The 22,741-nt window shown below is 50.0% G+C and overlaps 1 protein-coding gene across 1 annotated transcript in view; it reads left to right on the top strand.

Moving 5' to 3' along the window:
- Positions 1-17,878, top strand: part of EFNB2 (ephrin B2) — a 41,639-nt gene extending 23,761 nt beyond the window's left edge. The window contains exons 3-5 of the mRNA XM_049778148.1: positions 15,665-15,757; positions 16,373-16,480; positions 17,450-17,878. Of these exons, the coding sequence (XP_049634105.1) occupies positions 15,665-15,757; positions 16,373-16,480; positions 17,450-17,844 (596 nt within the window). The 3' untranslated portion in view covers positions 17,845-17,878. The remainder of the gene's footprint in view (positions 1-15,664; positions 15,758-16,372; positions 16,481-17,449) is intronic.
- The last annotated feature ends 4,863 nt before the right edge of the window (positions 17,879-22,741 follow it).

Raw genomic sequence — 22,741 nt, 5'->3', positions numbered from 1 at the left:
CACTCATCCGCCCATCTGTCCGTCTGCCCATCCACCCATCCACGCATCCATCCAAGTAGTATCTATTGTATGCTGGGAGTTGTAGGAAGTAATGATCTTTCACACTGAGGTCAATGGTTCCCTTTTCCTCCTGAAAGTAGAGTCAAGAGAAGGTGGAGCTCTTAGGGTCCAGCCATGTGGGTTCTTGCAAACCATACTTAGAATAACAGGATCACTTAGGCTCAGAGGTGGAAGGAGACCAGACTCAGTGGTGGTAAGAGACAGAACTTGGAGACAGAAATTGGGGCTGCTCCGTCTCAATGACCATGGGATACTTTTTCTCAGGAGCAGAGGCAGCATCTCGGGTTCTGTTTGTGCCAAGTTCACACAGGAGGCTATGAAGGCCAAGAGTGCCAAGGCTCAGAAGGAGCCACCCTGACTCAGGCTGATCCCAGGTCCCCATGCACTCAGGTGGTGGAGCCCCCACCCAGACAATGAAGATATTTGTTCTTAGCTTCTTGGCTCTAGACTTTGGTTCCCAGGTGGACGGATGGGCATCTCTGCTCACCTGAGACTTGTGGGATGCAGGGTGCGCTGGGTTATTTGTGATGCTCAGAGCCAAGAAAGCTGAGATGGGCATCGGCGTCTCCTTTAGGTGTTTTGTTTTCATGCCCTGAAATGCCAGTTTTCGAACCAGTTGGAGGCCCAGAGAGTAGCTTCACCAGACTAGTGGAACTCCAAGGGATCTTGGTGAATTAAAGGATAAAATGAAAATAGAAAGCAGGGCCAAACCAACCACTTGTGAAATCATGGAAAGCCTTGGAAAAAGAACAATTTTTTTGTAAATGAAGGAGAAATGGGAACTTTCAAGAGGCTCACTGCAGTGAACAGCAATCGTGGATTTAGACAGCCCAGCAGCAAGGTGGTGTGGCAACTGTGTTGGGCCTCTGAGCCAGTCCTGGGGGCCACTGGGGAGGGTGGAGTATGTGGGGACTGAGGCCAGCAACTGCCTTGGGAAGCTTGTATTCTTGGGACTTTGATGTGTGGCCAGGCCTGCAGGGGGCGCTGGCAGAGTCAGCCCATCCCCTCTTCCCTACCTCACCTCTGACTCCCCAAGTTCCCACTGTGCATCCTGTTGGTGGGACCCCAGCACAGTTCATCTTATCCCGTAGAAATGGGAATCAAGATATAGCATCCTGGGCTGGAGCGATAGCATAGTGGGTAGGGAGTTTGCCTTGCCTGTGACCAACCCAGGTTCGATTCCCAGCATCCCATATGGTTCCCCCAAGCATGCCAGGAGTGATTTCTGAGTGCAGAGCCTGGAGGAACCCCTGAATGTTGCCGAGTGTGTGGCCTTCCAACGATAAACAAATAAATAAAATAAATGAATGAATAAATAAATCAGTCCATGCCTTGGTTTAGTAACAGCTTCTTGTACTTAGAGCTTTTTACTATTTGCAAGAACTCAGATAAAAGAATGTCAAAGCTTGGGGTTAGTCTGAAGCAATGCTATGTTGGCTGATCAGTGCTTGTTGGAGGGGATCTAAAGTGCAAGGACTTGAGGAGTCCCCAGATTTGAACCACGAAAGACACGTCAGACTGGGATTGGGGAGAGCACAGAATCCTCCTTCCACCCACCTTCAGTCGCGTTTGATGAAATACTCAGCCCACCAGGCAAAGGGCACGGGGCTTGGGAAGAGCAAGTTTTAAAAAGGTCTTCGACGCTGATGCTGACATTCCAGCGCTGCTTCAATAGTCCCCAAGGCAGGGCCCTGAATGATAGCACAGCGGGGAAGGCTCTTTCTTGCACACATGCAGCCAACACAGATTTGATCCCCGACACCCCAGAAGGCTCACCAAAGCCCCGCCGGGAGTGATAACTGAAGCACAGAGCACAAGTGCTCATCCCTGAGCATCCCCAGCCAAAAAGCAAACAATAAAAAGAATCCCAGGCCCTCCCAAGTTGATGTTTGAAGTCATTAGTTTCCCTGTCAGATTCTCTTTTCTCCCACTGTCATTCCAGATTAGTCCTTGACTGTATAGACATCAGGACTCAGATCCACAGATTTCTTGAACACACCCAGCCAAGGATTCACTTCGAGACAGAAAATGAGGGCAGTATTTGTGTTGGCACCGGGCGAAGGATGGTGTAACTTAACTCCAAATCTGAGTGTCTTAAAAAGCAAATGCGCATAGGCCTGCTAATCAAGTATTTGTGAACATCACTGGCTCATTCTTTCCTTGGGGATAGAATCCCAAGAGGCATTTCTTTGCCCACACCAGGGGGACTTCCATTTAATGGACTGAGGGGTGTGCTGAGAGATTCCCTCAGCATCCCAGGTGTGCAAGCCCAGAGTCCCAGTGGCCTGGGTTCTATCTAGCCTTGTGGCCTGAGCTTGTTGAATGTGATGGTCCTTAGAGCGAAGGTCTCCAGTTGAAACCCGTTCCGATGGCTCAGACTCCACCGACCATTCTGGGGGGAATCTGTCTTTGGGAAGGGCCCTTCCCGATGGAGACAGACCTGCTGTTGGGCCTTTAATAACTTTCCCCTTCCCCTAACAGACCATCGGATCAAAGTCAACTTTTAATTGTTCGAACCTACCGGAAATTTCCCTCAGGAAGCGACAAGACAAAATGATATGCATCCTTGTTAATTCTAACCATCGATGATGATTTGTTTTGACATGTGGCAAAAACGCCATAGACGGGTTTCCTTCATGTTCAGGATTGACTTTTTCAAGTGACCTATTTCAGTAATTAGCCCCGGGTTTAGATTTGCATAATCAAATCTGTGCCTCTTCCTTGCTGGAGGTGTTAGGGGACCCTTTGGGCAGGAAAAAAATCCTTCCTGACTTACTGCTACCTGCAGATTTTTCATCTGCCCCCCTCCTTCCTTCCCTCATTTTTACATGTGGTGATGCCTTTTCCATTTTCGGACCTGTTGGCTAAAGTCATTCCATTTTCTAAGGCAATTGGTCTTATTGGCCCCAGTCCTAGCTGGTCCTTAGCCTGAGATATTCCCAGCTCTGGGTCTTTGATTCCTTTTTATTGTCCAGAGAAGGGGAGTTTGGAAAGACATGCAGCAGTGCTCAGGCATCATTTCTAGTGGGGCTTGAGCCATCAAATGGGCCAGGCAAGTGCCTTACTCACTGGACCATCTCTTCAACCCCACATGATCCCTTGTTTAAGGTAGCTAGCCAGGGCACAGGGTGCTGGTGGTGTTGGCTGTGGTTGTGTGTGTGTGTGTGTGTTTTGAAAGTAGGGGGGCTGTTTTTAGTTTGCAAGGCCCTGTACTGAGAAAAACCCATAACTGGCAGAAGATGGTTCTGTTGTGTGAGTCCTGGGAAGCCGGGGAGGAGGGCGGTAAGGGTGGGAGTCTGATGCTTCCAGACAAGCTGGCATGTGAGGGCACTGAGGGAAGGGCAGGTCAGGGTGGAGTGCATGTGCCCTTCCTTTGGCTCATGGCCTTCCTGAAAATGTTTCACTTCCAGTCCAGAACCAAGGCAAGACCTTGGAGAGGTTGGAGATTGTTTGCTAGCAAAGGCAAATTTCATGTTGTTCTGTGTCATGGGCCTGGTTGGTGGGTTCCCCGGAAGCCACCTCCTATGGGACTGTGCCTGATTAGGTGGGGTGTCCCTTGAGTCACCATTTCCCAGGCCTGCCTTTGGCTTCCTTCTCTCTCTTTTTTTTTTTGTTTGTTTTTTGTTTGTTTGTTTGTTTGTTTTTGTTCAGGGGTTGCTTCTCACTCTGTGCTCAGAAATTGCTCCTGAAAGGCACGGGGTACTATATCAGATCCCATACAGGGCTACTGTATGCAAGGCAAATGCCCTACTGCTGTGCTATCTCTCCTGCCCCTGGCTTCCTTCTCTAAAGTAATTTTTTTTTTTTAAATCAGAGCATAGAAAATTGGAAAACTCCAGTTACATTTGCTACTTTTGAAATTTTTTTCCAAAAACGCAAATGCCACTTCTGAGCAAAATTGCAAAGATAAATTAAAATGCCTAAGAATATAAGAAAATGTGAAGTCTAGAAAAAAAAAAAAACCCAAGTGCAGGGGCTAGATTGATAGCACAGTGGGGAGGGTACTTGCCTTGCAAATGGCTGACCCAGTTTTCTTCCCTGGATCCCACAGGGTCTTCCCTGGAGCCTGCCAGGAGTAAATTCTAAGCAGAGTCAGGAGGAACTCCTGAACACCACTGGGTGTGACTCCAAAAGAAAACAAACAAACAAGCAAAAACAGTGCAGGGCCTGCGAGGATAGTAGAGTGAGTAGGACGCTTGGCTTGCACATGGCCAACCCGGCTTGGATCCCCAGCATCCCATAGGGTTCCTCTGAGCATCACCAGGAGAATTCTTGAGCACAGACCAAGAGTATATCTTGAGCTTCTTCGTGTATGATCCCAAAACAAAACAAAAACAATAGAAATAAAACTCCAAATGCAGCCAGTTCCACTCCCAACTTTTGCTGTGGGTGTCCTTCTTTGTGTCATTGGGAGGTTTCTTCTTCTAATAATGGCTTCCTGCTACTTGGGGAGTCTCTGGCCTTACAATGGGGCAGTTTGGAGGGTCCCAAACTTTTCCTTTTAGAGACTTCCAACACCTATGGGCACAGACCTTCCTGATCTGCTGGATAGAAGTGAGGTCAGCGCCTCTTGCCAGCAAGGGAGGCCAAGGTCTGAGTCTACCCAGCATGAGGTGATGACATGGGTGGCTTCAGAATCCTTGGCACGAGGGTGGGAGCAGGACTTTGTAGTTGAGACTGTGGGATGAGGCTCCTACATTGCTGACAGAGAATGGGTGTGCGTCGATATGCTGAGACGCCTGAACCGGGCTTCACCCTCCACCTCTGGGATGGAAGGGTACCTGCAGCCTGCCTGGTGCCCTTTGCCAGCCCAGAGCAGGTATGGAGGCAGCCTGGCAAGTTCTGCCTGGAGCAGGAGCTGCAGGGACCTTTCTAAGTCTTGGTCCCTGCTGCAAAATCTTGCTGAGAGTTTTCCTTCCTTTGGGCCTTTGTCCTCTGTCGCTAATGCCCCTTTGTCCTGGGCTTCTCTGTCCCAGAACCAGGCATGTCCGTGTCGCTTTGTGGCCAGAATCACCCCAACTTGTCTCTCAGAAGATGCCCAATCAAACTGGGGGAGGATGAGACAGAGGGAGGGGTTGAGGAAGTGAAAACAGAGAGAGAAGAAGAGAGATAGTGTGAAGGAAGGAGAGAAAGAGAGGTGAGAAACATTTTCTCAGCAGCCAGCTGTTGAGAGAGATAGAAAGAAAGAGAGAGAGAGAGAGTGAGAGAGAGAGAGAGAGAGAGAGAGAGAGAGAGAGAGAGAGAGAGAGAGAGAGAGAGAGAGAGAGAGAGAGAGAGCTGCTGTGTCATATATCATCACTGATGTTTTCCCAGAGGGGTGGAGAAACACAGGGCCAGGCTGAGGCAAACTGCAAAAGCACAGATGCCTGCTGAGGAGCTGAACTATACAAGGGGGTGACCCCCTGGTGTTTGGGGATCATAAGAAATGCATCATCCTTGTGCCCCCTGGCAGTGCTCCATCTGTGGGTATCGGCTCTTCACACTGGGGGTCAGCCCTTTGCTCACTGAGCTGGAAGGAGATGGTCCAGGTAGGCAGGGCTGACTTGGGGCACAAGTGGGGGTTTCTAAGCCCTCATCAGCCTTCCACATGCAGGAGTGCAAGGCACTTGGGGCTGGAGATGTCGCTACATCTGTAGGACCATCAGCAGAGATAGGGGCTTCCAGTAATCATACCTGGGGCGTATCCCAATCTTAGAGAGGAAGAAGTGGGCAGTCTTGGGGGGCTTTTGGAAGATACCAAAAAAATTTTTAATACCAACCTCCTACTCTCTGGCACCTCTGTTTCTGACTTCTGAAAAGTTCCTATAGTGGGCTGGAGATAGTAGTATAACAGGGAGAGTTTTTGCTTTACCAGCCGACCTGGGTTCAAACCTCAGCATTGCATAGGGTCCCCCTGAGCACCACCGGGTGTGATTCCTGAGTTCAGAGCCATAATTGACCCTTGAGCACCGCTGGGTGTGGCCCCAAGACAAAAACAAACCTGAAAAGATCATGTAAGGGGCCTGAATGATAGCACACTGGAAAGGGTGTTTACTTTGCACACAGCCGACCTGGGTTTGATCCCTGGCATCCCATAAGGTCCCCCAAGCACCAGGAGTAATTCCTGAGCACCATTGGGTATGGCCCAAAAAACAAAACCAACTGGAAAAGTTCACATGGCCTTAGACATCATTGATCAGCACAAATTAGAATCCCTCTGAGATCAAAATGCAAGCCCGACTTTTCCAGACAGAGCAGCTGACTTAAGAGTCTTGCATTAGGCCTTGCATTGGCCCACCCATCTGGTGGGTTCCTCTTAGGTGTCCCTCCAGGAGGGGTCTCTGAGCACTGGGCCAGCAGCCAGCCCCGAGCACCGCCAGCTATGGCCCATATTTGGAGCTTTACAGCCAAGAGGCAGAGAAGGGCCTGGAGCAGCATTTGGAACTGTGTGCCATGTATGTGGATGCAGTTGCCTGTGCTGGGTGTTGATCACTCCGGCTCGACTAGTGTGACTAGTGTGGCCAAGTTTGTGTCCTGTGTGACCCTCAGCTTCTCTCAGGAATCTTGGAATTGAGGGACAGCGAGATTTGTCTCTGCAAGCAAACAGGCTTAGAACATGAGAGTGATTCTGAGTTGATTTTTTTTGTTTTGTTTGTTTTCATTTTTTGTTCTTTTGGAGGGGTATTTGGGGCCACACCCAGTGATGCTCAGGGGTTATTCTTGGCTATGCTCTCAGAGATCACTCCTGGCTTGGAGGATTGAACCATGGTCTGTCCTAGGTCAGCACATGCAAGATAGACACCCTACCACTTGTGCCACTGTTCCAGTCCCAATTCTAAGTTTTGATCAGGCCAAGAACCATCCATTCTTCCATCCAGCTCCCCAAGGCAAAAACCCCAAGTGGGCTGTGTGGCCTTCTAGCCAAGCCTAAATATTTTAAGCAAGGAGAAAGGAGACACTCGGTGGATACATGTCCTCATGGCAATGTGTACATGATACATATCATGTATGAAGGAGAACAAGAAGAAAGCCAGGAGTTTGGGCGTGTTTCAGACATGCTGCTTGTTCTTCAGTGCCCATCATAGAGCTCAGCTCTGAAAGCCCCAAGGCAGTGGGAAAGGAGTAAAGAGAGAGGGAAAGGTGGGAGGTTCATCATTTCCCCCTTCTCACATCCCCCATCAGTTGGCTTCAGGCCTTAGTGACAATCTATCTAAAATCTCCCCAGGGTTGGGGCTGAAGAGATAGCATAGTGGGAGGATGTTTCTCTTGCACGCTGATGACCCGGGTTCCATTCCTAGCATTTCATAGGGTCCCCTGAGCCTGCCAGGAGTGATTCCTGCGTGCAAAGCCAGGAGTAAGCCCTGAGCACCGCCGGGCATGGCCCCAAAAGCAAATAAAATAAAATCTCTCTAGGGTCAACTAAGCACTGGAACACAGCTGACCCGGTTTAATCATCTCTGAGCACCACCAAGGGTTGCTCCTGAGCACAGAACCAGGAGCCTCTGAGCCTGGAGGGGCCTACACAGCTCTGCCTCAGCAAAGGTTCTCAGCACCTAGAGCAGCTCACTCAGTGGACCACCAAGTAGGGGGACTGTAATGAAAACTTCATAACATGCAAGTCCTGGAAGGCAGGGCCTTCTGGTATGTGTCACCAAATACAAGCGTTGCACTTGGGATGGTGAGCTGGACGGACAAATAGACAGAATGGTCCCATAGAGCTTCTTCGTCCTGGGTGGAGAATGTAGTTTCTGCTTCGTCTCAAAGGTTTCTTGCATCGTCCTGTGGAATCTGATTTCAGGGTAGGGGATAAGGACAGGGGAGGGAAGCAGGTAGGGGCTAGCTGCCCTCTATATCCACCTCCCACAGGCTCCTCTGACCCTCTACCACTTCTGGCAGTGCCAACCCCCCGGGGAAAATGTGCCCTAAAGACTTCATTCTAGGGAGAAGCCTCCGAGTCACCCCTGCTCTGAGCTGGTCCATTTCTTCTGTGCCAGGAAGTCTTCAAAATGTTGAATGTTCCAAGGAAGCTATTTACTGCATACAATAGAGAATTGGGTTTTATCTTGAGAACTCTGACCTCATTCTTTTTCTTTTTTTAAATTTTGGGCCACACCCAGTGGGGACCAGGGATCACTCCTGGTGGGCCTCAGGGGACCTTACCAGGGTGCAAGGGGTTATTGAACGGGGTGGGCCATGTGCCCAGCCAGTGTCCTGCTTCCTGTCTCTTATGTTTTATGAAATGTGGCATTTGGTCTTTCTACTGAAGTCATCTTCTGGGCACCAATCTTTATTTTTTATTTTTTCTTTGTTGTTTTTTGGGCCATGGTCAACAGCGCTCAGGGCTTACTTCTGGCGACTCAGAAATCACTCCTGGCAGGCTCGGGGGACCCTATGGAATGCTGGGAATTGAACCTGGGTTGGCCTTGTGCAAAGCAAACACCCTTCCCACTGTGGGCACCAATCTTAAATTTAAATTTAAACCCTTAAAAGGATTTGTCCCATGCAGAGGTTTAATTCTGGAATTTTTAATTTTTCCTATTGTTTTACTTTTAGTTTTTTTTTTTTTTGGGGGGGTGAGGGGAGGACACCCAGGGATGCCCAGGGTTTACTCCTGGCTCTGTGTTCAGGAATCACTCCTAGCAGGCTCAGAGGACTGTACGGGATGCTGGGGTTGAACCCAGGTCTGCCGTTTGCAAGGCTAATGTCTTCCCTGCTGTACTACGGCTCACAGCTGTTCTTGACTGCCATGTTCTCACCTGGATCTCTGGATGTGAAGATAAATGTCTTTACAGCAAACTAGATTTGAAACACTGCGTGAAATTATCCTGACTTTATTTTTATACTAATGAGAGATCACACCTGCCCGAGTCCCCATTCCTCTGAGCTGTCAAGTCTTTGGCTAAGAAAGGGAGGTTTCCCCTCAGTAGAATCTTTAACAATCAAGACGCCAAAGTCTCACCAGCCAATGCTCTGAGGAGTGAGGGGTGGAAGTTGAAGCTCATGAAGACACTCGTGTTGGCACAGAAAGGCCTTGATGATGTCACCGAACCCCCAGAGTCTGGCTTTGCAGCCCCAACCTCAGTGTGGACTCACAGACATGCTTGGTTTCTTGAAAACGCATCAGCACAGGAGTGCACAGACTCACATGTGTATACATGGATGTGATTTCTCCTGTCAGTTTGCTCTGCTGATGCATGATCAGCTATTTCTCAGGACTCAGTTGTTTATTATTATTATTATTATTATTATTATTATTATTATTATTTTGGTTTGGGGCCAAACCTGGTGGCACTCAGGGCTTTCTCCTGGCTCTGCACTCAGAAGTCACTCCTGGAGAGCTCAGGGACCTTATGGGATGCTGGGGATCGAGCCTGGGTCAACAGCATGCCAGGAAAGCACCTTTCCTCTGTTCTGTCATTCAGCTTCAGGACTCAGTTTACTTAACCCAGAGAAACTGTGACCAGATGAGGGCCACTAACTCTGGCATGGACAGAGTGAGCTGCCCAAGGATACTGCACCAGATGCCAGCATCTGATGGGACATTTCTCTCTCAGTCCAGCTATTGTCCAACTCTGTGACCATGAGAGATAATGCACCTGCAGGGTCAGCCCCCCCAGAGAGCCCTCTCGCTTTCCTCTGGTCCCCCCAAAGCAGTTCCTACTCTAGCCCCTTGGTGCCAGGAGCCTTAAAGGGCACTGCTGGTCGGATGTTTACAAGAGGGTCATGCTTTCAAAAAAGCTCTTATTTCTGCAACCTCAACAGAAGGTCCCATCCGTGAGCACTTGACACTGGAAATAGAGTCAGTTCCTCGTCATTTTCAGAGGCACCCACTGATGCTCATGACCATCACTCTGCTTTTCAAGCTGGGGCCCAGGAGAGGTTTACTGGGGGTCTCCAGATTGATGTTTTTTTCCTGAGTCAGTCTGTGGAGCAGAGAAATCCAGGGTGAGACTTGGAAAATGCCAGTTCCTTCCGACTGGAAGATTCCCAGCTTTCAAATCTCTAAAGAGGCAACCGTCAGGGTCAGAGGCCAGTACTGGGACATTTTTTGCTGCAGAGGGGTGGATTTTATTTCCTTAGATGAGAAAGACTACTTCCCTGGGCCTCAGCTTCGTGTGAGGGACTGACTTCAATGTCTCTTGATTCCAAATCAAAACTGAGTTTGATTTGTTAGCCTGTCAAAGAGAAGAACAAGGTGTTGGGAGAGCAGGGTGGTAGTGGTATGCCTCCTACATTCTACCCAGAAAAACATGCGACTTTGCAGGAAACTGGAAGAAGTGGGTTTTCCCCCACTGCTTTTGGCCCCAATTAAACATTTTTCTCTGTCTGAGGCTTTTATTCATCACAGAAATCATATCTGGAGGAAGCCTCTTGGTCCCGCAGCAACCACGGCTTAGAATTTCCTGCCTGAACATCTTCAAGGGTGAAATGGGCACAGAGGTCTGGAAATGGAAATGCTGCTTCTGCAGAATGTACTTTGCATTTGCATTCTCTATTTTTGCATTTGAACCTGTGCCAGCGTGGGAAGGAGATGAGTCTTCTTGGCTTCTTGGGTTGTGTGTGTTCCTGAAGTTTCATTGCATTTATGAGCCTCCTTCCTGAAGCTTCCATATCACCCCCCTACCCCCCCTGAATCTTGTTGCTTGCAAAACTGCAGAGTGAAGAGCCCAGTGTCTGCTGCAGGGACAGACACTGTTGGTGCCGTCCTTGTTTCAGCGTCATGTGGTGATTTGGTGTGTGTCTTGGGGAATCGTGTGTCGTTTTTCACGTTTCCAGAATTGGTGGGCATCTGTGATGTGATGTGATGATGTGGTTATAGGATGGGCTGGCCTGAGATGATTGGTCCGAGGCCCAGCTCTCAGAACACCATGGAAAAAGATGAAGGACAGATGTTATTGAGGGATTTGGATAAAAGCTGTTTTGCTGTGATATGCATTCAGAACTCGTGGGGTCAGTCTGGCTTCTTCTTGCTGTGAGTTGATCTCTGACTCCCCAATCTTGGGTTAATGACACCCCATTCTGTGACCTGGAGAGTAGCGACCATCTGGCTGCAAATATCATGCTCAATAAGCTTCTTCCTCCTTCTCAGCATCTGTAGATACTACTGTAGGGACAGTTTGGGGCGCTTTATTCCTTTTCTTGTGTCCTGCTCAGCCCGTGGTGGCCTCACCTCTACCGGGAAAGAAGGGGAGCCAGTCCCTCTGATCCAGAGGCCAGTTGGGACACAAGAACGTGGAAGCGGGCCTCGGGGACCGCCACAAGGAAACACACTGATGTATTTTCTTAGTGTTTGTGGAGTTATGGGAGACCCTCAGTCAATTGGATCAAGGGTCTCTCTCTTTTTTTCTCTCTTTCTCATTTGCTTTTGGGCCACATCTAGTAGCACGCAGGGGCTACTCTTGGCTCTGCACTCAGGAATCACACCTGGCAGGCTTGGAGGACCCTATGGGATGCAGAAGGTCAAACCCAGGTTGAATGCTGACAAGGCAAACACCTTCCCCAATGTGCTATATACTATATGTTTTGCTCTATAAGACACACCCAATCATAAGACGCACATAATTTCTAGATGCTCACCTCCGCTGCACTCATGCTTCAGCTCTAGGTGGCATTTGCTCCATAAGTTGCAAAAATATGGTAGCTTCATTCCTCACCCTTTTATTTTGCTGACCAACGATCTCCACCTTGTGAAATCCACTCAGAACATTCTAGTCATTTTTCTAGACCTCCAACCTGTAGTTAGACCCCTAAGCTGAATTCTCCAAATGCAGGTTTTATATATATAACATGTCTGCAGTCTTGACTCATCTTTTCTTGACTTTTCTTTTTTTTTTAATGATTTTATTGATATACCATGGTTACAGGCTTATTCATAATACAGTTGGTTTGTTTTTAACGTTGTCCATGATTGAGTTTCAGTCCTATAATGTTCAACACCCTTCACCAGGGCACATTTCCTGCCTCAAGTAATTCAGTTTCCTACCTGTCTCTGAGCAGACATTTTTCTTCTCTCTCTTTTTCTCTCTCTCTGACTCTCTCTGTCTCTCTATCACTGTCTCTCTCTATCTCTGTCTCTCCTATTGTTTTTCCTTTTAGCGACTGTGGTTTGCAATAGTATTCCTGAAGGGATATCATGCCTGTTACTTTCCCTCCTTTCAGTATCTAGTTCTTGTCCAGAGTGATCACTTTCTTTTCTAAGTAAGATTTTCCTGGTTAAGTGTAAACATTCCCAGCACATTTTAATTTTATGAAGTCTGGATTTTCCTCCGCCTGGGCTGAAAAGAAAGGAAATCTAGGCACTGGATGTAGATGCATTGGGGGAATGTTTCTTTCCACCACACTGCTAACCCGGCATCCAGCTGGCCCACTGTGGCTGGGAGGGTGGAGGGCAGGAAAGGCCCCAGAGTAGGGCAGGATGTGCCATCATGCACTTGCTGTAGGTTCAACCTACCCGCTCTGTAGGTTGGCCAGGAAAAGGGGTGTCATGACCCAAAGTAAGTTTCATTCCCCACTGGAGTTTCTGCGTGTGTGGTGGGGCTTCTGGGGTCACTGCAGAGTCTGAACATGGGGTCGTGGTCTTGTTTCCAAGTCGAGTTGATGGAGAGGTGGGTCAGGATGGGACTGGGTGGGAATGGATGGAACTAGATGAGACTGAACAGAACACTACTAGACTGGCCATGCTGTGTCGCAGGTGTTGGCGTCCTTTCTGTTGGCTATCATCTCTGCCTATTGGAATAACCTGTTATTACACTATTCAGGTTAATTCTTCTTTGCTTATGCTTGCCTCTCATGGACTGGAAGTACCTCTGGATTGGTCTCCTATCTCTACCTGCTCTCCACACATGGGGTGGTCCTTCTCTTCCCAATAAAGACCTCAAATCAGAGAGGTCCCTTCCAGTTTCGGGCCCAGGGCTAGCCTGTCTGCCTGCCAATACCTTTTGCCTGCTCACAGAGAGCTTGTGGTGAAGCCTGTTTTATCCGTCCAACCTGGTGTGGATTATTTCCCATGTCGAGTTTTGCTTCCAGACCTGCGTTTTCCAATCTCTCGAAACTGGGCCCCGATCTTCCACTCCACTGCCTGTCCACTGGACCCAGCTCGGAGACCTGCTCCTGAGTTTCCTTCGGATGCTGCCCACCCCTTAGACCAGACTTTCTGCCGCCACCTCCACCCTCGTCTCTGGCTGGGGGGTGTCTCTTCTCCTTGCAGACCTAGCTCCACCCCCTCTTATACTGTTGGGGTTTCTCCTGGCTGTCGAGCTGGAGGATTTTCTTGGCGTCTCCCAGGAGCCTTTGCAAATTTGAGGTCATTTAAGGCCTGGAGGCTGAGCCCAGCTTTGGGGTGTGTGTGTGTGTGTGTGTGTGTGTGTGTGTGTGTGTGTGTGTGTGTGTGTGTGTCCTCCCTCTGGATTCATCCCCTCCTCCTGTCTCCCGAAACCAAAGAGGAGGACCAGGTGGGGTTCACTCTGAGCATAGCTCCCTGCAATTTGCAGCTGATGATGCTAGATCAGGGATGGAGGGTATGTTTAGGGGGTTTTGGAGTTTGTGTGTCCTTATGTGTGTATATTATTACCTACTGGGCAGCCCAGTAACTGGCCTTGGTGGTCAAAAGTCCCCTCATTGTGTCATATCTGAGACCTGGTCCAAACGACTTTTCCTTCTCTCCCGGCCCCTCTCAGTCTTTCCAGGATTCTTCTACGTTCCTGTTCTGCTTTTAGATCTCAACCTTTGACCTTGTTGCTTTGAGACTAAACAAATGAACCTCTATTCTACCCTCCCAACCTACCCCCCCCATTTTTATTTCCTTCTGTACCTCCTTCCTCGTTTTATTCCACCCCCTCCCATTTCTATTTCCCTCCATTCTGTCCTTCTTATTTGAAGAATATTTGCATTTGTCCTCCGCATATTTCCCCGGTGACCCGAAGGTCGCCCCGTGGGGACACTTGCAGACTGCTTCCTTCATCTGTAGGGGAATCTAAAAACCTCAAAATGCTGCTGGAGTTCAAAGCCGTGTCTCTTAATTCTTGAGCAAGATCTTGCCAGTGAGAAAAGTAGTTCAGCGAAGAGGACAGAAATGACCCCCCCCCCCAACCCCATCAGTGGTGCCCAAGCTGAGGCCTTGGCAGCGTATCTGGGGACTTTTTGGTGTGGGGATGGGGAGGTGGGGGTGGGGGCAGCAGAGATAAAGGAAGGGGGACAAAGGTCATTTTTGTAAAATTCAGAGAAGCAAAATTCTCAGCATGTGTTTGTAGATCTCTGCAAAACAGTCCTTAACTGTCTCCACAAGGACGCTGTGTAATTTCTTGGGTTTCCTCCCCAATAATCCTGGGATCATTGATGGGACCAGGCCCCTTCTGCCTAGTTTCCCAGGAGAAAGTCTGTGTCAGCAGGGCCAGGAGGGAGATAGGATCGTGAGAGGTCAGGAAGCAGAGATAAGCAGAGATATTTATACCCAGGGAGACACCCATTGTTCTGTCCAGCACACGGGGAAAGTAAAAGCCCGTAACTCACCCGCTAGGGGACCAGCCCCTGCCAGCTGCCAGCACCCTCCCTGGCCCCTGAAAATGCCTTCATGACAAGTGTGTTTCTGAGCATGTCTGCAGAAGCAACAACCTGCTTCAAGAATGTCTCTGGGATTCCTCTCTGCCAGAAAGTCATCCCTGATCCAAATGAGTGGCTCCCGGGTTCACAGGACCAGCCCACTCCTGGTGCTCTCTTCGAAGTGCTCCCTCTGCCAACCATCCTTTGTGGCCAGAGCTATAGCACATTTGTTTTGTATGCGCCGACCGGGTTCGAGCCCCATTATATCATAGGCTCCCCAGAGCCTGTCAGGAGTGATTCCTGAGTTCAGAGCCAGGAGGAACCCCTGAGCACTGCTGGGTGTAGCCAGAAAAAAAAAATGGATTCCTTCTCCTCTCCTCTTTCCTCTGCAAGTGGCATTTCAGGCAGTTGGGGGGCAGCTGAGAAGAGCAGTGTATATGCAGGTTCACCCCCTTAGTTGTCGAGACACATTGGCAGTGCCAACCCTCTCTCCACTCCTGAGTGGGCGTACATGCTGGGGGCAGGGGCAAGCCGACCCCTGGAAGAGCTGGTTTTTAGGGGCATCCCAGGCTCACGGCAGGCTGGGAACAGGGCAAGAAGGTCTGGGAATCTCTGGGTATTTACAGAACTTGGATGCTGGACAAACAGGGTCCCCGAAGCTAATTGTTCTGGAGGCAGGAAATATGTATTGGAGGAAGCAGATGTTATCCGTGATTGCCACGTTCTGAAATGACTATCCACGAGAGGGCTCTTGGGAGCTTGGCCCTGATACAGTTGGCCCCTGTGGGTGAAGAAGGGCAGAGCTAGAGGTCCATGGGGGAACCCCCCATCTCCCCATCTCCCTCCCACCCCCAGGGACCAAGGAGGCGACCTCTGTCTAGAACCCATTTCTCGTTCTGTTTTGGTTTCTCTTCTTTTGGCCTTAAGCATCCCATCCTTCCATGCACCTTGGGCACACGAAGGGCGGGTCATGATTTTTCTCCGATTGTTTTCAGACATTTCATGTTTCATGTAAACTTGCCTTTATTGAGTTCCTGATTTTTCCTTATTATTTTTTTTCTTTTGTCCATTTTATGTTTTTGATCAGCTACATCAAATGGGTCTTTGGAGGGCCTGGATAACGAGGAGGGAGGGGTGTGCCAGACAAGAGCCATGAAGATCCTCATGAAGGTTGGACAAGGTAAACACCGACCCACCACACTGCTGCTTCTCCAAGCTGCCCTCTCGGGCGTGAGCACCGCACCCCCTGACCCCCCAGCCGACCCCTACCCCATAGTCAGTACTCACAGATTGCAGTCTGGAGAGAAGGAATATGGTGTCCACACCCCAAGTTGGGAGAGGCCCTTCAGCCCTGCTGTCTGTTGCTACTCTCAAACACACACATGTAAACATGCACACACGTGACTCTCTTCTTAAAAGCAAACACCTCTTCAGTCCAAACAAGCATTGCTGAAGGACAGCTGAACCAGGAATTTTGCTAATCATGCCTTTCTCCAAACCCCACAGATAGGACCCATGTCGTAGCAGATAGGCAGATAGGATTCTCCTCCCTGGTGCAGTCACGGGTTACTCAGCCATTGCGGGGGTCCCCGAATTTGCACAGATGGTCTCTCTCCCCTCCAACACCTCTGAGTTACCCGGCCACGTGTCTCAGGAGGACAGCCCAATGTGTGTGTCTCATAGCAGAAGAAAGTTCTGTTGTGCCAGTCTAGCCTCTTGCGCGAGCTCCTAAAGCTCTGAGTTGCGGGGTGCAGGGCTGAGAGTAACTCCAGGAGTAACCCCGTACTTTCCCTAGATGCCAGTTCTGCCGGGGCAGCCAATAACCCCACCCGGCGCCCGGAGCTGGAAGCTGGTACCAACGGGAGGAGTTCCACCACCAGTCCCTTTGTCAAACCAAACCCAGGTAAGGGCACTGGGCCGTGTGTGTGTGTGTGTGTGTGTGTGTGTGTGTGTGTGTGTGTGTGTGTATCTGTGCATCTGTATGTCTGTGTCTAGGACTGTGTGAATGTATGTGTCTGTCTGAGTGTCTGTGTTTTGTCCAAGACTGTGTGTGTGAGTGAATGTGTGTGTATGAGTGTCTGTGTATGAAAGTGAATGTGCCTTGTGTGTCTCTGGGGTGCGACTGTGTGTTTCTGATCCCCGTCTCATCAGACCAGAAGTATGTGAAGGCTGGAATTCGGGGGCAGTGTTGGCTCTTCCTTCTTGCTGACTGGGACTGACTGGTTTAGCTCCCCCCCCATCCCCAATCTATCTGACTGTGATCCTAGCTCCTCATGAAATCTGGGTCCTGAGATTAGTGAGTCCAGCCCCGGAAGTGCTCTTTCCGGCTGCCAGACTCTCCCGAAGCAGCCTCAGTCCCCACTGCCCAGTGCCTCGCTCCATCCCCAACGCTGGTCCCATGCCCCGAGACTGATGAGATGGCTCCTGACTGGATCGCTCACAGTTTCCAGGCGCTTCTTCTGGAAATGTGTTTCTAATTTAGAATGTGCAGTCATATACTTGGCTGGCCAAGATTTAGAGAGGAGACCAGACCCAGAGGACTCCTGTTGCCCCGCATTTGCTTAGCAGCATTGGCAGAGAACATGTGCCCAATATAGATGGGGGCACTAGGCAGACAGACGGATGGACAGTCGGACAGGCTTGCTGTCCCCAGCAGTCACTTGCCTCCACCACCGGCCCCAACTCGGTCCTCTTCGGCATCCCTCCCCGTCCCCACGCTCCCTCCAAGCTGAGCACTGTCCAGGGAGCAGGTGGTACTTCCAAACTCTCCCTGACCATCCTCGCTGGCCTTGGCATGTCCTGGCCGGGTCCTGGCCCTCTTAGGAGCAGCTCAAGTGACCACCCCTTGTGTTCTTGCGTCCTTCTCCCGCAGGTTCCAGCCCGGATGGCAATAGCGGGGGACATTCCGGGGGACACAACCTCCTGGGTTCTCAAGTGGCCTTATTCTCCGGCATCGCATCAGGTTGCATCATCTTCATCATCATCATCATCACCCTGGTGGTGCTGCTGCTCAAGTACCGCCGGCGGCAGCGCAAGCACTCGCCGCAGCACGCGGCCACGCTGTCCCTCAGCACGCTGGCCAGCCCCAAGCGCTGCGGCGCCAACAACAACGGCTCCGAGCCCAGCGACATCATCATCCCCCTGCGGACTGCCGACGGGGTCTTCTGTCCACACTACGAGAAGGTGAGCGGGGACTACGGGCACCCCGTCTACATCGTGCAGGAGATGCCCCCGCAGAGCCCCGCCAACATCTACTACAAGGTCTGAGCCTGGCTGCCTGGGCCTTCCCGGAACGCTGACCACCCGGGCTGGGGGCAGCCACACTGGACCGCCCCACTTGCGTCCGAGGGGACAGTGGACTCGTCTTGGCGGGGTGCAAGGTGCACCTCGACAGCTGGTGGACTCGTGGGACAAAAGCGCTCCTGCTTGGGGAGACGGTGGGGCCTGCCTTCTGCGCCCCCCGTGCCCAGACTGGCCCCCTCCTGGCTTGGAAAGACGCAGGAGCCTGTCGTGGGGCCCCGGGTGGGTGGGTGCAAGGGGCCCAGAGCCCTGGAATCAATACACGGCACAGACCCCCCTCAAGCTCCAGGGGGTCGGTCTCCTTCTGCCCTGCTGGGCACCCAGTGGAACCTTGTTGGCTGCTGAGTGGCCCACAGGGTGGGGGCCTGGGGTGGACTTGAGTAGCTGCCTCTAATGAACCAGGAAGATCCAGGGGGGTCCCCCCTGAGAGGCCCAGCACTTTGGTTCTGCTGAGATGGGGGGCCCCTCCACTTCTCCCCACACCAGGCATTGGGGGACAGAGGAGGCAGGGCCAGGGGAGCTTGGAATTGGAAGGGATTCACTGTCATTGCAGGGGAAACGGTCTCTCTGGGCAGGGCAGAGCTGGGGAGACAGCTGGGATGGGGTGGGGGGACCGCTGGGCACCCCCTCTCGGCAGGATGCTGCGTGCGGTACTGGCAATAAGACGTAGGGACGTGGGTCTGCGTGGGATGCGTTTTCTTTTCAGGCAGACTCAGCTGCTAAACTTAACAGGGAATGCAGGAAGAAAGAAAGGAAGGAAGAAAGGAGACCAGGCAGAGCAGCCACTGGGAACCCCGACCTGGGTGGGCCAAGGTCACACAGGCTCTCACACACCCACTGTCGTCTCTGGGAGGAAGGTCGGGCCCCCAAATCCCCCAAGTACCCTTTTTCTCCCCCGCCACCTCTCCTGGAGAAGCCTTAGACAAGTTGGTTGGGGTTGGGGGGCAGGAGGAAGAGGAAGAGGAGGAGGCCAGACCAGCTTAGGCTTTCCACCTCCTGAGAGCCCCCCACCCAGAGAGAAGAAAGGAAAGTCGGGGTGCACAGGGGAGGAAGGAAGCTGGGCTGTATTTATAATAGAGAACCCGAGGGGAATGGCGTGGAAGATTTTCGTAGTAATATATATTTGAGAATTGCACAAATTACAAACGAAAAGCTGTGAACCTCATTGGCGGCAACTAAGTGATTTCCCACCCTCAACCCCCCTCCCCACCCAACCAACCCCAGCTCCGTGCTTAAATAGAATGAATAATAATGATCGTGATGACATCAAAATAAAACCATGACTTCTGGGGCAAGCAGAAGCCCCCCCCCAATAATAACAGTGGGGAGAGAAAAATTTGGAGATGCCCAACGCTTAGAAGAAACACAGGAGCCCAGGCCAGGGGACTATCCCCTGTACCTGAGCTTTCTCCTTCACAGCCTCAAGACCTGCCGGAATTTCTTTGTCTTTTCTCTGTTGTGTTACTGTCCCTGGCCGCCCCCCACATCTCTAATCACACCCAGTATGGGGGTGTTCAGCTCCCCTGTAACTTCAGAGACCCTACCCCCACCCCACACACACACACCCTACCTCTCTGTCCTCTCTCTCTCTCTCCTTCCCCTTCGCCTCCTCTCCCTTTGGGGGGAAACAAAACAAAACAAAAAAGAAGAGTAAACAGGAAACCTACTTTTTAATGTGCTATGCAAAATAGACATCTTTCACCTAGCCCCGTTACTATGGTAACTCTTGGCTTTTTGAATTGGGAGGAAAGAAAGGAAAAAAAAAGAGGAAACGGTAGCAACAGTATTTGAAAGATTCTCGAACCTCGAGTGGAGACACACAGCGATGAGCTGCCGGGTTAAAATGAATGAATAAATAAATAAATAAAGCTTCTTCTCTATGTCCTGAAAATGCTGTTGGTCCAAAGTACGTGTGTGTCTGTATGCGTGGGTGTGTGGTAGACGTGTACAATTATGTATAATATATATCGACCATATATATTATATATAGATTATATATCTCTTATCTCTCTCCAAGGTGGCTGTGGTCTCTCGCCTTGGGGATTGGTTACAGGACATGTAATTCTGTCCATCAAGTTCCTCCCCTCCCACCCATGTCCCACCCCTGTCCCCCCCACCATTCTTCCTGTGAGTTCATAACTGATCCTGTAAGCCATCACAAATGACCTTTTTAGGATGGGGGCCCAAGAGGGGTCGGGGATGGGAGCTAGTCTGATTTGAAAAAAAAAAAAAAAAAAAGAAATGAAATCCAGTGTCTCTGTCTCACCGATTGGCTTCCTTGGGGGCACATTTGGGCTAAAACTGTGAAAAATCAGATGAAGAGTTTCCCCGTAACCAGTGGAAAAAAAAAATTAAAACGTTCTGTGCGTCTGTTCTGTGTCTGGTGCAGAAATGACAATCTACCAACTGCCGCTTTCTTTGAAGTTGGTTCAGCTTTGGAAGTTACTGTAAATGCCTTTGCTTGTATTATCAGTCCTAGTCTCCCCGACTTTGGAATTTGCACCATAATGTTTAAGTGAAGATGCTGTGTAAATAGGTTCAGATTTTAACTGTATATGGATTTGGGGTGTTACAGTAGCCTTATTCACCTTTTTAATAAAAAAAAAATACCCATGAAAAACAAGACAGAAATGGCTTTTCTTACCCAGATTCTGTACATAGAGCCATGTTGGTTTTTTATAAAGTCTAAGCAAGATGTTTTGTATAAAATCTGAATTTTGCAATGTATTTAGCTACAGCTTGTTCAAACGGCAGTGTCATTCCCCCTTTGCACTGTAATGAGAAAAAAAAATGGTATCAAAGGTTGCCAAATTGCTGCATATTTGTGCCGTAATTATGTACCATGCATATTTATTTAAAAATTTCGTTGTCCAATTTGTAAGTAACACAGTATTATGCTTGAGTTATAAATATTTTTTTTTCTTCCTTTGTTTTGTTTTAATGGCCTGTCAGAGGTTTTCAGTCCGCTTTGGTTCCACATTACAGTTAGTCCCCCACAGAAAGAAAGAAAAAAATACCGCGACACACAAAACCAAACCCAAAATCCATCAGATCACATTCCACATCTGTTTCAAACCGAATTTGTTCTTAAAAAAATAAAATATTTTTTTCCTATGGAAAAAAGCGCCTTTCAAGTTTTTTCCTTTCCTTTTATTGGCTTTTTGGTTCTATTGTTTATTTTTTTTCTTTGTGTTTTTCCTTGTTTCTGTTCAGCTCTTTCCCTCTTTCTGTTTGGGAATCGCCTGTGTGCCCGAGTCTGGGATGTGCCCATCACCTGCTCTTTTTCACCCACTGTGGTATCTCGAACTCTGCCCCTCGAGGGAGCTAACAAACACAGCCCGTCACCCGCCTGCTCTCTGGAGGGATCTGGAGAGGCAGCGATTAGCAGCAAAGCTGGTGTGTCAGAAATGGCTCTGCTGGGGCCAGAGCAGTGGCACAAGTGGAATGGCATCTGCCTTGCACACCCTAACCTAGGACGGACAACAGTTCGATTTCCTGATGTCCCATATTGTCCCCCAAGCCAGGAGTGATTTCTGAGCGCAGAGCCAGGAGTAACCCCTGAGCATCGCAGGGTGTGGCCCAAAAAGCAAAATCAAAACAAAACAACAAAAACAAAAACAAATGGCTCTGCTGTTGGCACTGGGATGCCCAGTTAACAGTGCGGGCCCGACCCTTAGTCCCATGTGTCTCATCCTCATGGTTCCTCTTGGTAACTCCCAGAAGGTCCACTCCCTTGTGCTCTAAAAGGCTGTTGGTGGGGGTGGGTATCAAGGGGTATCAGCCCCTTCTTGTTGGGGCTCCTTGAAACCTTAAGGCTTGGGTCTTCTCCTCCAGTCCTTGCTGTAGCCATGAAGAATTCAGGGATGCTCACCAAGGCCCTAGTCTCTGTGTCTCTGGGGGGTGGGGGCTTCCCTTTGCCTTCAACATGAGGCCTCAGCATGACATGAACATGTCCTCTCTCATGTTGGAAAATGAGTTGCCAAGATTTTGCAGGCCAGGCTGGGCGCTCAGGCTCAGAGTCACAGTGACAGTGGTGCATGCATTCTGGAGGGCCTGTCAGGAGGAGAGTGGCCTCAGCCCATCTTTCTACAGGGCCTATGCTGGGTTCTCAGTTCAGAGAAGTGGGTTCAGCCCTGCTCCTGCCTCCACCGCACTTCCAGACTCTACAGGGAGACTTGAAGTCACGCGCTAAGTCTTGACTCTCCGTCCACTTCCTCTACCTGGTTTGGGGAGTCCAGGTTTCAGGCCACAAAAATCAACACTCATGTTCATGGTTCTTAATTGTGAGGATGCAACTGTTCTTTTTATTATTTATTTATTTATTTATTTTGTGACCACACCCAGTGGCACTCGGGTTACTCCTTACTTAGCACACAGAAATTACCCTAGCAGGGGGCCAGAGTGGTGGTGCAGTGGTAGGGTATTTGCTTTGCATATGCTAACCTAGGACGGACAGCAGTTCAGACAGCAGTTCAATCCCTTGGCATCCCATGTGGTCCCCTAAGCCAGGAACAATTTCTGGGCACATAGCCAGGAGTAACCCCTGAGCATCACCAGGTAGGATCCAAAAACAAAAACAAACAAACAGAAAAGAAATTACTCTGGTAGGCTCAGGGGACCTATGAGATGATGGAGATCGAACCTGGGTCAACTACATATAAGGCAAGTGCCCTCCTCCACTGTGCTATCTCTCTGGCCACAGGATGGAATTACTTTGCTCTTTATTGTGAGGATTCTTGCAGATGGAATTGCAGAGATGTGGGCCAGTAGCCGTCTCGCTTCTCTACACAAAGGGCACCATGAGGCACCCTGAGGCTTTGTCCTTCTGGACCCACGATGTTGACTGGCTCAGATCCTGAAGATT

The sequence above is a fragment of the Suncus etruscus genome, chromosome 8, assembly GCF_024139225.1.
Source record: "Suncus etruscus isolate mSunEtr1 chromosome 8, mSunEtr1.pri.cur, whole genome shotgun sequence".
NCBI lineage: Eukaryota > Metazoa > Chordata > Mammalia > Eulipotyphla > Soricidae > Suncus > Suncus etruscus.
This window is presented reverse-complemented; position numbering and strand designations above follow the sequence as displayed.